At 61.3% G+C, this 13,878-nt stretch overlaps 2 protein-coding genes across 9 annotated transcripts in view; one reads left to right on the top strand and one right to left on the bottom strand.

The window, feature by feature from the left end:
* Positions 1-3,812, top strand: part of FNBP1 (formin binding protein 1) — a 114,987-nt gene extending 111,175 nt beyond the window's left edge. Inside the window, exon 16 of the mRNA XM_081803758.1 lies at positions 650-3,812. Coding sequence (XP_081659884.1) covers positions 650-657 — 8 coding nt within the window. The 3' untranslated portion in view covers positions 658-3,812. The remainder of the gene's footprint in view (positions 1-649) is intronic.
* A 3,643-nt stretch (positions 3,813-7,455) lies between these two features.
* The window catches only part of USP20 (ubiquitin specific peptidase 20), a 41,033-nt gene continuing 34,610 nt past the window's right edge, over positions 7,456-13,878 (bottom strand). For 7 of the 8 annotated variants that reach the window (XM_031022116.2, XM_081803752.1, XM_081803751.1 and 4 more), the window contains 9 exons: positions 13,295-13,475; positions 13,091-13,217; positions 12,496-12,665; positions 12,326-12,407; positions 11,294-11,402; positions 10,349-10,451; positions 9,425-9,496; positions 8,875-9,051; positions 7,456-8,732 (listed from right to left, as the gene is read on the bottom strand). In XM_031022116.2, the coding sequence (XP_030877976.2) occupies positions 8,891-9,051; positions 9,425-9,496; positions 10,349-10,451; positions 11,294-11,402; positions 12,326-12,407; positions 12,496-12,665; positions 13,091-13,217; positions 13,295-13,475 (1,005 nt within the window). In that variant the 3' untranslated portion in view covers positions 7,456-8,732; positions 8,875-8,890. The remainder of the gene's footprint in view (positions 8,733-8,874; positions 9,052-9,424; positions 9,497-10,348; positions 10,452-11,293; positions 11,403-12,325; positions 12,408-12,495; positions 12,666-13,090; positions 13,218-13,294; positions 13,476-13,878) is intronic. The other variant, XM_006750815.3, reaches the window with a different exon arrangement.

Below are 13,878 nucleotides of genomic sequence, written 5' to 3'. Positions count from 1 at the left end.
ATTTTTCACCTTTCCGAGAAAATGATTCTGTGTAATCCGGGTATTTAACTCTTTTGTCTTCAGTCATGGGGAACTTTTCCAGCCAAATGCTTTTTTAAAATTCTGCCCTCCCCCCCCCCTCGCCTTTTAAGTGATGACACCTTCTCTGTCTCTCGCCCTGCGTGCACCTGAGGGCTTTATGAGTCTGTCTCTCCTTCCTCTCCTACCCCCTCCAGATGAAGAACTTTCACTGTTGATTGCTGAGTAGACGCTGAGTGACACGTTTCTCCTTTTCGCCAAGATTTTACTTTTTTTTTTGTAAAGCACCGAGAGTGTCGGTCAGGGAGAGAATCGGGCCTTGAAATTCCTTGCATCCTCCTGGGAAGCGGGTCATGTTTCTTTCTGCTGAGACTCGGCGGACCCAGAAAGAGGGGCCGGGGGTGGGTGGGCGTGGGTCTTCCGTGTGGGCCTGTCTTCCCTGCAGGGAAGGCTAGCCCCTGAGGCGACCTGAAACCGTGAAAGTTCCTTATCTCAGACGTGCCCCGTGGTAACACCCCACTGCTCTAAAGCTGTCCCCCTCCCGGGTGGCGCAGTCCACGAAGCAGACTGCCTGCCCTGGACCGCCGGCCTCCCTCTAAACACTTTCTCTTTCTGTCTTTTTGTGTTGTAGATTCCTAGAGGCGGTTGCAGGAGCCGGAGCCTCGGTGAGCCTTCCCAGGAGAAACCCTTCGGTCTGCTTGTCTCCGCAGGCCCGGGCGCCCGCGCACAGACGGCTCCCGGGCTGGGCCAGCGCGCCGCCCTCCGACGACATCTCAGCCTCAAGCCGCGCCCCCCCGACCCGCCACGCGGCTGCTTGCCGTTTTCTTTCTTTTCCTCCGACAGCATGCTTCTCGTGGCCCGGCTCCCCCCCACGGCCCGTCCGGCCACCTCTCCGGGGGCAGTTCTGTCCCTGTCCCCGTCCCCCCACCCCCACCCCACACGGGGCCACGGAAGGCAGCTGGACACGTGCTCCCTCCTTCCCGGGCCCCTGCCTTGGCCCTCAGTCTGCCTGGCGCATCCTGGCCCGTCCATGGTTCACACCGTGCCTTTCGTGAAAACTCCGCCACCGGTCTCCCCGGGGGAGACTAACAGAATCTGGACAAGGAGGGTCAGGCGTGCACCAGGCGGACTGAGCGCCCGGACGTCAGGGATGGGTTCCCGCGTCCCGAAGAGTCCGTTGACTCTTCGGTGGTCCTTTTCTGGTTAGGGGGCCTCACCTCATACTAAACATCGGCCCTTGCAACATTTCCTGGCCTGAGAGTGTCCGTGGGGGGGCGCTGGGGGACACGGAGGCACGCACACGCATGCATGCATCCCCTCCATGGCGTGACACGCGCGAGCACACACACGTTTTGATTGGGAGCCTGTGCTCCGTGGCCTGGAAAGGTCTGCACCGGAAGTAAATTCCATCTCCAGGGCCACACGCAGAAGCATCCACCTTTCACGGGGCGAGGGAGGGTCCCAGCCCACCTCCCTGCCATCGCCCTGTGAACGGGAGCTGCGGGACGTGGCACTTGAGCGAGCGTCTCACCTCGGCCCTAGCTCCTTGCAAAGTGACAATTCCCGTCTTCCCGTGAATTCCCGAGATTCGCATCTTAGGATTCTAGCGCTTTCCTCACCAAAGAGCCTGTGAGGCTGGCGGTCCTTCAGGTGGTCCTGCGGCCACGGCTTCCGCATGTTCTCACGTGCTCCGAGGGCCACGGAGACTGGATGGAGTTGGCTTTTTGAGCGAAGTTCCCTTCCTCTTGCGGATCCTTGAGGAAAACGTGAGGCCGTGTAGCCTGTGGCCAGTCATGCCTTAGAGCAGCCTAGCTTCCCTTCTCTGGTGCAGACACGGTCGGGAGGAGTCACTGGCTGCGAGTTTCTGTGAACGAGACACCATCCAAAGCCCAAGAAGGAAATCACCCTCTGTCTTCTCTCGTTCGGCTGTTGGTAACTAGGTGGTCACCTCGAACATCCTCAATTCTTCTCGACCTTTATGAATCTAAGACAAGGATGTCTTACGGGAGCCGAAGGGACAGAAAGGACAGGTGCTAAGGGCTGGGCCTGTGTTCAGTGGCCAAAACAGGGTTCCTCTCAGTAAACCAGGGTTGAGCTCGACCACACACCCCCTTCCGACAGAAACCTCTAGCAAGCAAATGCCTGGGGAAAGCAGGTGAAGAGAAGTGGCTTTGGGTTTAAAGGCGAGCAAGCAAGCGAGCATGAGCCGCCCCCTCTTCTGTCTCTCTGTCTCTGTCTCTGTCTCTCTCTTGCCCTGAAGGGGGCCAGGCCCTTCGGGTAAAGACTACCTGCCTATCTGCCTGGACGGCTGAGGCCGTGGGGGTCTCGGGGCTGCTCTGTTGGCAGCAGGCCTCCGTTCCCCACGGCGGCGGGAGCTCCTCCACCTTGTGAGAGGGCTGCTTGCCAGATGCCCCGGGGCGAGGGGGACCGGGCCTCCCCCGAGTCCCTGCAGACGTGCAGGTGTGTGGTTAGGCCGGGCCGTCCTAGCAGCTCCACGGAGGCTCCTCCGCCAGCCCCGGGGGTGTGGGGGGTGGGTGGGGTCAGGAATCTCTAGGAACTTCTGAATCTCACCAAGCCAAGCTGACCGCTCTCCACTCCACAAGGATGCTAAATGGTTTTTTTTAAATCGATTTTAGAGCCTCAGTAATGCATGTGCATTGCATCTTTCATATTCTGGGGTCAGGACAGATTCAGTTCTCACAACATAGGGAAAATGGTATAAACTGCAGTGATTTGTTCTTTTAGTGTCTGTTAAGCCCAATAGAGAATATGCTCGTATCTTGTAACCCCTGCGCCTTTTTTTTTTATTCCCTTCTGTACCACGTGCGTCCAGAAAGGAATGGATCCTTAGTGCTTCTCCGTGTTAGCCTTGGTGTTTGCCACCCCCCCCCCACCCCGCCTCTGGCGGCTCTGTGCCGCTGTGGGGCGGGGGGAGCGCTACAAACCTGAGCTCATTCAAGGAGATAAGTCATTAGAGGATAGTTGAGGTGTATCCTTTACTCTGGGGATCCTCCTGGGAAATCATCTCTATAGGAGTATGGACCAGTTCCCGTAGAGTAGGGGAACTTCTCCATCTGCTTCTCGGGCCCCCCTCCGCCCCCCCACGCCTGTCGTTTCTCCACTGATGCTAGAATAGTGTTGTTGTAAGAATGACTAAGTTTTAAAGCACCTGCCCTGAACATGACCTAAAAACAACGTTTTTCTGCTGGAAAGAGAGGAACTTGTCATTCACCCGGTTTTTCCTTTGCAAGATAAAAAAGGCATGGAAAGCTGTCGTGGGATTTTCCTTCGGGGGTTTAGCACGCTCACCTCGGAAGCTTCCAGGCTGTGAGGCTCAGGCCAGATAAGCTGTAGCAGCTTATCTCGCAGCACAGAGGCCCCCCTCAGGCCTTCTGGTGACATCTGTAATTACAGGAGAGAGTTTATGGAACGCGAAAAAGTGACATGGATGCTAAGTATTTTTCCAGAAATCTTAGTTTCATACTTCCTCATACCTCTGCCTCCCCACACTGGTGCCGTGAAAACACTTCTTTAAAGAGTGGTCCAAAATTCTATTTTAGCCTGATGTTGAGCACCTTTAAACGTTTTGGTTTATTTGTGTGTGTGGCACTAATTCTAAACTTTGGAGGCATTTCAGTGTTGTAACGGCCCCCTGCCATTGTGAAGGTTCTGGAATTGCCCATTTGTCTCTGGAGATGGAATTAAACCAAATACAGTGCTTCCATTGGAAGGCTTATATTGACCTTGTAACTATATGTTAATCTTCTAAATGTTAAATAAAAGTATAACCTCTGTTACGTGGTCACGGGACTGTTTTGTGGCACGAAGGAAGAGGAGACCTCGGGCCCGGAAGGAGCCCGGGGCCGCTGGGTCTGGGGAGGGGGGGAGGGGGGAGGGCGGCTGGGGCTGGGCCCGTGTGCACCTCACTGATTTACTGCGTGAACCCAGGACAAGTCACGTAGCCATCCGCTCAGGCGCGCTTGCGACCCACTAGTTCTACCCACCACCCCACCTGCTGGAGGAAAAGCTGTGGGGGACACTGATGTGGGATTCAGGTCGGTTCAGTACAGGGATTTGGGGGGGCTCCTTAGGAGCAGGAAATTTGTTTTCCATGCACATTCAGCAGGCAGCTACTCTAGGTCTTCAGGGCCCCTATTGTGGGGGGTGGGGGTGCCGGGACCACGGGGCATGTTGGCATTCTGTGGGCAGTCTGCTCTGGCAAGTGCTCGAGCCCACCCTCTTGGTAGCCTGGCTGCAGTAACCACGGGCTTGTGCGACACTGAAGCGGGGAGGACCCCAGCCTGCCCCCTCCCCCAGGATGTGCGCAGCGGGAAGCCCCATTTCCCTGCCAGCATGGAGAATCCCACCCCAGGCCTTAGGGGGAAGGTACAATGATTTGTGCCCACCTTTTTAGGTCCTAAAGCCCCTCAGAGCTGTTTTAGTACAGTCGGGAGGGAGTGGTCGCAGCAGAATTGCTGGGGGGGGGCGGTAGGTGAGGCCACCAATAAGACGCCAGGCTTCACCTCGGCCTTCACCTCCTCCCCCAAACGGATGTGAGTGGCCTTCAAAAAAGCAAGAGCTCCTGGCTCCGAAGGCAGCAGACCTGTCGGTCAGGCTCCCCCAGTGGGCCTGGGAGACTCAGCAGCCCGCCCGGGCTCAGGGCCGGGCCCCCGCGGCCTCTCCTGGCCTCAGGGGCACCAGCCGCACCCAGGCCCCGCCACACGGCCGCACAGGCAGTGGCGACCCCTAGCGGGAGAGGGGCCAGCACAGAGGGGAAGGACACCCCGTGTCGGGGACTGGGTGACCAAGAACACAATGGAAGCGGGCTGAGCCGGAGGGTGGGGGTGGGGCGGTCAAGTGTCCCTCTTTTTTTTTCAATTAAAGCAAAAGAGATCTCTGGAGTTGTTGGCCCCCCGGGACAGCCCGGGGAGCCAACTCTGAATGGCTGCAGCCAAGGGAGGCGCTGCAGGCCTGTGGGAGGGAAGGTGCTGGGGGCGGCCGGCCAGAGAAACGGCTGGCCTAGCGCAGCGGGGCTAATGTCCCTGAGTCCTGGGCAGTGAGGAAGCCCCGTCCCCGGCTGGAGGAGGACTCGCCTTCCCTCCCTGGCCTCTGCTGTTCTTTTCTGAGAAGGGGAGGCAGCAAGCCTGTGGCCAGCACCCTCTCGGACCTGGGATTAAAGTGCAAACCCGGCACTCAGCAGCCACTTTGTGAGCATCAGGAGCTGCTTCCCCCGAAGTGCATCCATGAGGCCCTGGTTTAAACACTACCTGTCCAGGGGCGCCTGGGTGGCTCAGTCGTTAAGTGTCTGCCTTTGGCTCAGGTCATGATCCCAGGATCCTGGGATCGAGCCCCGCATCGGGCTCCCTGCTCAGCGGGAAGCCTGCTTCTCCCTCTCCCACACCCCCCTGCTTGTGTTCCCTCTCTCGCTGTCCCTCTCTGTGTGTCAAATAAATAAATAAAATCTTTAAACACTACCTGTCCAGATGGTATAGTGAGCGACCTGTACTTAAAGACCTCCCATCCACTGGGGGCATTGCTGGGCCACAAAAGGTGGAGCAGAATCGGAGAAAGGCCCCCCTGTGCCTTTGTCCTCAGAGCTGAGGGGCTAAAAGCCGTGGGAGGAAACAATGGGGATCTCCTCATTCCCGGCTGTTGGGCCCGGGAAGGAGGTGGGGGGTGAGGTGGGGCGGGAAGGATCCTGGGCAGCATTCTGCCCCCTCAGTGTGCACATCCTCCCACCGGTGGCACCAGGCTGTGCCCTGTCCCCCCTCCCAGCTCCCCAGACACCACCTGGGCCAGGCTGCTCACTGCTCTCAGATCCAAGGAAGGGCTGGAGACGGCATTCTAACGCGTCGCTGGGACAGCTTTCCAGAACACACATTGTCTTACAGTGTGGACTGCCCTTTTCATAGCTTCTCCTCAGGGCGTTCATCTCCTCTCTGCTGCAGGCAGAGGAGCCAGAGGGAGGTGTGATTCCAAAACCCCACTCGCTTCCCCCGAGGCTCTGTGGGGCTCAAAACGAGGTGGTGTAAGACTCACAGGATCATTTATGTTTGCACTGAATTCCAACTAGAACCAAGGTAGGAAGCTACACTTTTGGGGGGGCCTGCACCTTGCAAATGCATTTTCTGATGCGGGTTTGTGAGCAGAAGCACGGGCAGCCGCTGGCCCCCACGCTCCCCCGTCTGTGGGTAGAGGCTCTTGTCTCCTCTAAGAGGGGCTGCTGGAGGGAGGCCCAGGCCCAGCCGAAGGCAGGAGCCCGACGGCAGTGGGGGAGGGGATGCCTGAGGAGGAAAGACAGGAGGTGGCTTCCCCACTGCCCCGGGCTTCCTGGCCCCATGCTTCCCGGCCCCACCCAGTCTGTGAACATCCAGAGTCTCCTGTTTTGTCTCCCGATTCCAGCATCTGAGTTTGGCGGAGCCACTTAAAAGCCTGGTATATCAAGGGAAAATATAAAAGAAAATTTTAAGGCCAATTTGGCACCTCCCTCTTTCTCCTCCACCTTCCCGTAGTACAATGAGTGTCCCCAAACCTCCGAAATCAGGCAATCCTTCTTCATTCTCATCTTCCACGGTAAACAAGGCCAATCACGAAATCCGTACCACGAATTCCGTGTGTACAACGTTCAAATGTGAGCAAAGCTAAAAATAGTGCTTAGACTCCGATACACACAGACGTGGGAGAGCTACAAAGAAAAGTGAAGGATGAAGGACAGGCAGGAGCTACTTCTGGGGCGGGGCGAGGTGGCGGCTGTGCTCAGGAGGGACCCACAGGGGCTCACGGGGCCCGGTGATGGCAACACCCGGGGGTAACCATTCCTGATGCTGAACATGGGTCTGCACACTCACATCTGATGGGATTTCACAAGCATATGTGCTTCAAATAACACATAAAAACCTCCCATTCTTCTCTCCCCACCAAACCCCAACAAGTATAAACAAAAACCAACCAAAACCACAGGGAGAATAAAACACTAGCATCATCAAGTGCCGGGGACCGTGTACGACCCCAGCAACTGTGATGCTGTGATTGGAGGAGCCAATGTCTGCCGTCAGCCGAGGAGGGAAGGGTCCCTCCAGCTGTGGAGCCCTTGCCCATCCCAGGGAGGGTAACCCCAGCTCTCAGAGGTCACCCCAAGTGGCCGAGTGGCCGGGGGCGCGGCGCCAGTAGGGGCCCGGCCGGTGGGATGTGCTGGCCTTACCCCTCCCCCCCACACACATCTGGCCCCACTTCTCTGGGTCCGGGCTGGTTCCAGGAAGATGTGTCGCGGCCCCCTCTTCCTCGTCCGCTCCTGCAGCCTCCAGACGCTGTCTGGCTTCAGAGCCCTGCCAAGCCCCCTCCCTTGTGTGGTGGTGTGGACCGCCGACCCCCCCACCCCGGGCTCAGGCCCCCCCGCTAACACAGTGAGCTGCCCGGACACAGACGACAGCGGGGGGCTGTGGGGAACGCGTATGTATTTATTAGGACATTCTGAACACCGACGAGGCCTCGCCGACGGGGTGGCGAGTTTACAACCTGGCGCAGAACCTGTCACCAGCGGGGTGACGACGTGTGGCCGCCCAGCCCCACCATGGGGTCGCCTGCTGGCTGCAGCAGGAACTTTCAAAAGACTGTAGCACATGTCAAGGGACTCCAGAGCGGCTTGTTCTTCGATCACATGCTGCCTCGGTGGGGAAGGAACCGGGTAGAAGGACTGCAGAGTGAGCTACGTGCCGCACCAGCTTCTGGGGCTCTGCCGGAATTCCAGCCACATCTGCTTCGAGAGACTGAAGGCCACAGCGTGTGGGGGCCTGGGTCCTGAGGCCCCTTCCCCGCCCCCATTCCCTCTGGCCCTGACAAGGTGGGCATCTGGCCCCAGCAGCTTCGTCCAGGGGCATGGGCGCCCCCGGAGGCAAGGCCCAGCCCCGGGGGCTCATCCCAGCGCCCCAGCGTGGCCTGGCTCAGCATCCAGAACGGGCTTCCACTGCCGACTGAGAGCTGCCCCAGAGCCACAGCTCCCTGGGCTCCCCATACAGTGTGGCGAGAAACAGGGAGCCCCCCAGGGAGGCCGCATTCGCAGCAAAGCACAGTGACACGGGGCACTTGTCACCTGGTTCCCCGGTGGGGACGAGCGACAGCCAGACCGTGGGGCCAGCTCGGCAGCATGGGGAGCCAGGGACCAGCTGCCTCCAGAAACAACCCCCAACCCGGGTCCCCACCGCACAGGAGTCCAGAGTCGTCAGCCTGCAGGAGAAATGCTGAGAGCAGCCCAGGGTTCCGGGGCCTTTCTGTGACACTGGGGATCGGGGCCGAAGCGGGGCCTAGGGAGGAGCTGGGTCCAGCACCCCCACTGCTCCAGCTCGGGCCTCTGCACCCCAGCTCCCTGCTGTGCATCCCGGGTGCTGGCCAGCGCCTGGAGCTCCTCCCACCCCTCAGTCCCTAGGCCACAGCCCCTGACTTGGAGCTCCAGGGACCCAAGCTGGGCCCGAGTAAGCGAGGGGGCGGGTGGGGGACACAACGACCGTGACAAGTGGGCACAAAGACCCAAGTTAAGGAACGTCGCAGAGCCCTGGTCATTTGAAGAGCCCGAAGTGGATGTATTTCCTGGTTGCGACATTACTCCCTGGAACCCAAACGACTTTTCTGTCTCTTTACACATCTGGGTTTCCCAAACGGCCAGCCTCTCTTCCGGGCACAAGCACGCCCTCCGCAGGGAGGAGGGCCAAGGCGGGGGCCTGTGGGGACACTTGGGTCACTCAGCCCGGCGGGGCCCACGAGAGGGTTTTTCCAAACAGCCTCACGGAAGGTGCGTTCAGGGATGCACTCTTCCAACGCACAGGGGACGGGAGAGGGTCTCTGCAAAGGGAGGGGACTTACAGACTGGCCCACCAAGTCACACGGCCCGGGTCTCGGCTTCGATCTTCTGCTCCCCGTGTAGGCTCTCTGGGTCCTGGAGCTGGGCCACGCTCTGTCGGATGGCGATCTCGGGGCCGCCGCCATACAGGTTGTTCAGGTAGACCCAGGTCTCCTCTGAAATCTGCCCGTAGTCAGCTCCTGCGGGGCCCCAGAGGCCACGTGGTCGGGGCTGGGCTTGTGCGTGCCCCCTCACCCCGTCCGGGAAGCCATGGTCTTGACCGTGGGGGCTCCGGGAGGTCTGGGCCTCACGAGGGAGCTTCCGTGCAAAGCTGCTCAAGAGCAATCTCGGGCCGCTCCACGGGGACGTCCGTCCACTAAGGACCCCAGAAGGCACATCTCCGCTGCCACCCATTTCCCGGGGTGGGGGGATGCCCGCAAAGGGCAGGCAGAGGCCAGCACAGGGCCTGGGTAGGAGCGGGGGGGGGCTCCCGGAAGGACTGATTGGCAGCCAGGAGGGACCGTGGGGAGGCTGGCTGGCCGGGGAGGCAGGCCTGGAGCCGGCGAGACTCACCCTGCTTCAGTTGGATGTGGCCGCTTCCTTTGACCTGTGCAATCCTGCTGTTGTCAATGGGCCCAGGGGGCTCTGGAACAGACGCAGCTCAGGCTCAGCGCCTCTGGGCCTCTGCAGCAGCGGGAAGCCCCCCGGTCCCCAACACGGCCCTCCGGCTCTCAACAGGTGAGAGCCGTTCTCAAGGCATGACTCCAACACCGCGACCCCAGAGAGGCCGTCCGGGGCCCACGGGGTCCGTGTGACATCCTCACAGGGGCAGGTGTGGGGCACCGGATGCTCATCCACAGAAGGGATTTCTGGGACTCGGGCACTGGCTTCAGAGCACCCTTCCCCAAACCTCACGTAATCCTCAGCCACCGTGGGACTTGAGAGCTGTTCCCAGAGGCAGGGCGAGGACCTGCCCAGGGAAGAGCTGGCTGAAGGCGAAGCCGGGGCCCGAGCGCGGGCTGCCAGCGACTCTCCAGCGCAGCCGAGCCTGCCTGCCTCCGCCAACCCTAGGGAGCCCCCGGGGCGCGCCTGGCACCTCGCCGCCCAGCAGGGCCTGGACGGCAGCAAGGCCCCTCCCCCTGCCCCGAGGCCTGGCTGGTGCTTAGGCCCTGAAAGGCCAATGTCCCGGGCACAGAACCTGCTGACCCTGCCAGGCCCCCCAGCCCTAGGCTGGGAGCCATGTGTGGAGCTCGGGCTCTGCTGTTTCTTGCCGGGGACTGCGGATGACTCTGGGAGGCAGCCTTGTCTGGGCACAAGCAGGGACAGGACGTGAGGAAGGGGTGAGCAAGACGGCTCCTGTCCTGCTGCAGCAAGAAGGCCTGGCCCTGGGCGCTGGGTGGCCTGGCCTGGGGTAGGGGGGACGGGACAGTGATCCCAGCCCTGGGGCAGGGGGAACAGCTGTGCTGGGGGCGGGCGGGGGGGCCGTGCTCCACTCACCGTTGTCCTTGCCCTTGACAAAGGCCTCCCACTCCCGAAACCACTGCATGCTGATGCAGTAGATGACACCGGGGGACTCCTCCGCCTGGAAGGCTTTGTTCAGCTGGGCCGCCGGGGAGAGTCAGCAGAGGGGAGGGTCGGCACCACTGCCCAGCACCCCGCTGACCCTCCCCCTCATCCCCAACTCTTAGAACACACCAGATACTCCAGGTAGAAAACTTGGGGCTCCCAGACAAGTCCCACCACTCCAACATCTGCAGGGAACACTTGGGGGGATCTCTCCAAACGAGACCACAGGCCGATGCGGCTCCCCCCACTTAACTGAATGCGCTGATTTGCTCCATTAACTCTTCTGACCCGTCATTTTTCCACGGGCACAAAGCTCAGTGGCCTTAACTGTCTTCCACCCACGATCCACCCCCAAAGGGCGGGTGGTCCCCGGTCACCCTGTTCCGAGCAGCCCCGGGCCTCACACACGCCTGCTTCCTTTCCTGAACAGGATCATCCTGGGTCGTTTTGCCACTTGCTTTTTTCACTTAATGCACCTTCCGTGTCACTTTGTAGAGCCCCGTGGTTCTCACTAGCGGGGAGATCTGCCGCCCAGGGGACATGGCCGATGTGTGCAGGTGATTTTTGTGGTCACTGGCAGGCGGGGGGCCAGGGATGCCAACTGTCCTCTCACACACAGGACAGCCCCCACAATAAAGAGTCACCCAGCCCCAAACAGCAGGGCTCTGTTCTTTCCAGAGCTGCTCAAGCAGAGGGACCTGAGCCTCCGGAACCCGACCCTCTGAGAGCAAAGCCTGCAACGTCTGGCCACTCCGTTCTCCCACAGGACAGGTCTTCCAAACAGAGCCTGACCGCACACGGCTCTTCAGTCCCCAGCTCCCCACATGTCCCCCCCAGAGGCCGGAGGCACGCCACCCTGCCCCCGCCCGCACGCACCTTAATGAAGGTGTCGATCTCGATACGCCTCCGCTTGGCCAGCGCCTCGATCTCCACCTGGCAGATGCAGCACACGTACAGATGGTTCACGGCGGGGCCGCCCCCAAACCTGCGCCCGGGGGGAGGGCAGAGAGAGAGAGAGCACGTGAGCGCACCCTGAGGGGAGGGGTCCGGGAGGGGAGGCGGCAGAACGTGACTGCCCTCCACTTGGCGGGTTTCTCCTCCTCCTCCGGGGAGCCTCCCTGATGCTGCCCTGGGTGCCCAGTGCTCGGCCTGTTGACTTTTCTGTCTCCCTCACGCGACTGGCAGGAGGACCTGCATGCCGTGGGCCCACAGTACCCGGCCCCGCACCTGGCCCAGGCGTGTCACAAAGCTATGTTTAAAGGCTAAAGGGCAGGTTAACATTCTCGCTTCCTCTCTTGGCTACTGGGCAGGAGCCGCTGTGGCCAACAGCCCACCCGGCCAGATCCCGAGGACGGTGTCAAAGGGAGGCAGAAGCCTGTCCCTCTGCAGGTAGGAGGGTGAATTCCCACGGGATATGGGGACACATCTCCCTATGGGGCTCTGACCGACCCACCACCACCAGCCAAGTCTGCACCTGACCTGCCAGCGGATGGGGCAAAGCCTGTCCGAGGAGAGGCCTCCCCTGCCTGTCTGATTACTCTCTTAGGGGGGCACATCCCGCCTGCCCATCTGCAGAGCCACCCGGGCCTAGGCAGGTCCTCGACATGAGAGCCACGTTTCTGGTCCTGAGGGACTTGAACCTGGAGGGCCTCAGGCCGCACAAGCCCCAGGCCATCGAGCTGGGCCGGCCCGAGCCAGCACGCCGGGGACTATCTGTGAGAGGGCCCTGCTGGCCTTTGCTGGAGCCAGTCTCTGTCCCTCCCGACTGTCAGGGTCCGACGGGTGCCCGCAAGTGTCTTCGTCGCTGCAGTCACGCGCAGGGAGGCTGGCAGCTACTTCTAGGCAGCGTGGGGGCCCCTCCCGGCCCCGCGGACGGCGGCCCGGACAGGAGCAGGCACGGCACCTTACCTGTTATACAGGTGCTCCCACACGTTCTGGGGCAGGATCACCACCAGGTCGTCGATGTAGTGGTATTTGTGGGGCGGGATGCCTGTGGAGGGAGGCACAGGGATGGAGTGCTGGGGGCTCGGCCGCCCGCCCCCTCCCCCCCACCCCGATCACAGAGGAGGCGCCCTCACCTCCGTGGGAGCAGAGGAAGGTATGATTGGTGATGGGCCCCGGCTCGGCGAACGTGTTGAACTTGTTGAGCCATTCTCGAGACACGTAGAACCGCAGCAGGCTGGGCTCCCGCATAGCAGCCAGGGATACCACTTGCTGCCGTTCCCGCACAGCCTCCTCACTGCTCTTCCTGCAGCAGGGGTGGGCAGAGCAGGGGTGAGCAGGGGTAGAGCAGGGATGGGGCAGGGATGGGGCAGGGGTGGGGCAGGGGTGGGGCAGGGGTGGGGCAGGGGTGGGGAGCGGAGCCCCCGGCAGCATCTCAGCGGCCCCACCACCCCTGCCAGAGTGCGGGCCACGATCACTCCCACAGGAGAACTACGGGAAGACCCAAACTCAGCTTCTTGGGTTCCCCGCTTTCCCCACAGCCAGAAGGCTCTTTCTTACAAGCTGGAACCCTTACTGCCCGGGGCCTAGAACCGTCCAGGCTCCACCCCCCACCACAGGCACCCAGAGTAAAGCCCCAGGGCGTAGGGGCTGGCCATCCCGGCCCACAGGTCACCCATCTGTCCTTGACCCGGACCCCTCCCCGCCGAGACAGCCTGCCCGGGGCCCCACCGGTAGAAGAGCACGTAGGCCTCGGCGTTCTGCACCACCGTCTCGTGGACCTCAGTGACATACTGGTCATCGAACTCGTACCACTGCCCGTTGATCACGTTTTGGCAGTAGGCGATGTAGTGGCCACCTGCGGTGGGAGGGGCAGGCTGGTCACAGATGCCCCAGGGGACAGGGACAGGGGTGAGGCAGGGGTGGCTGACTCACTGCCTGCCGTGCCGTGGTGGCAGATGACCGAGAGGAGGTCGTAGGTGGTGATCTGGGACGTGCACTCCTTGGCAAGGAATGGACGCAGGTCAAGTCCCTCGAGGGGGAAGGAGACGTGGCTGCTGATTTTGAACGAGTACATGACCTCGTGCCGAAAGCGCTTCAGGTGGATGCACAGGATCTGGGGGGTGAGGGAGGAGGCGGCGGTCATTCCAGACAGGGCTGGCCGGGGCCCTGTGACCCCCGGTAACGAAGCGGGGGCTCAAGGCCGGGCTCTGGGACACCCACCGGCCCACTCAGGTCTCGCCCTCCAGGTGAGCACAGGAAACGAAGCAGCGAGAGCCTTCCGGAGGCCCAGGCCAGCTGAGGGGTCCCGCCCACTGGCCAGCTGGCCACTCGGAAGAGCTGTGCGCGGGAGCTGAGCTAGCTCGCTGCACGGCCCCGGGCAGGGGCGCCCCCGCAGGCTGTGCCCGAGGGCGGCGCTGGGCCGGGCAGGAAGCTGACCGTCAGAACTCTGACTACCAGTTCTGTGGCACTGACTTCCCCACAGCTTTTCCACGCGGGCTTCCCAAACCTGCTCGGCA

The sequence above is a fragment of the Leptonychotes weddellii genome, chromosome 14 (genome assembly GCF_054177405.1).
Source record: "Leptonychotes weddellii isolate Sample4059 chromosome 14, ASM5417740v2, whole genome shotgun sequence".
NCBI lineage: Eukaryota > Metazoa > Chordata > Mammalia > Carnivora > Phocidae > Leptonychotes > Leptonychotes weddellii.
The sequence above is the reverse complement of the archived record's forward strand: the minus strand, read 5'-3'. Positions and strand labels throughout refer to the sequence as shown.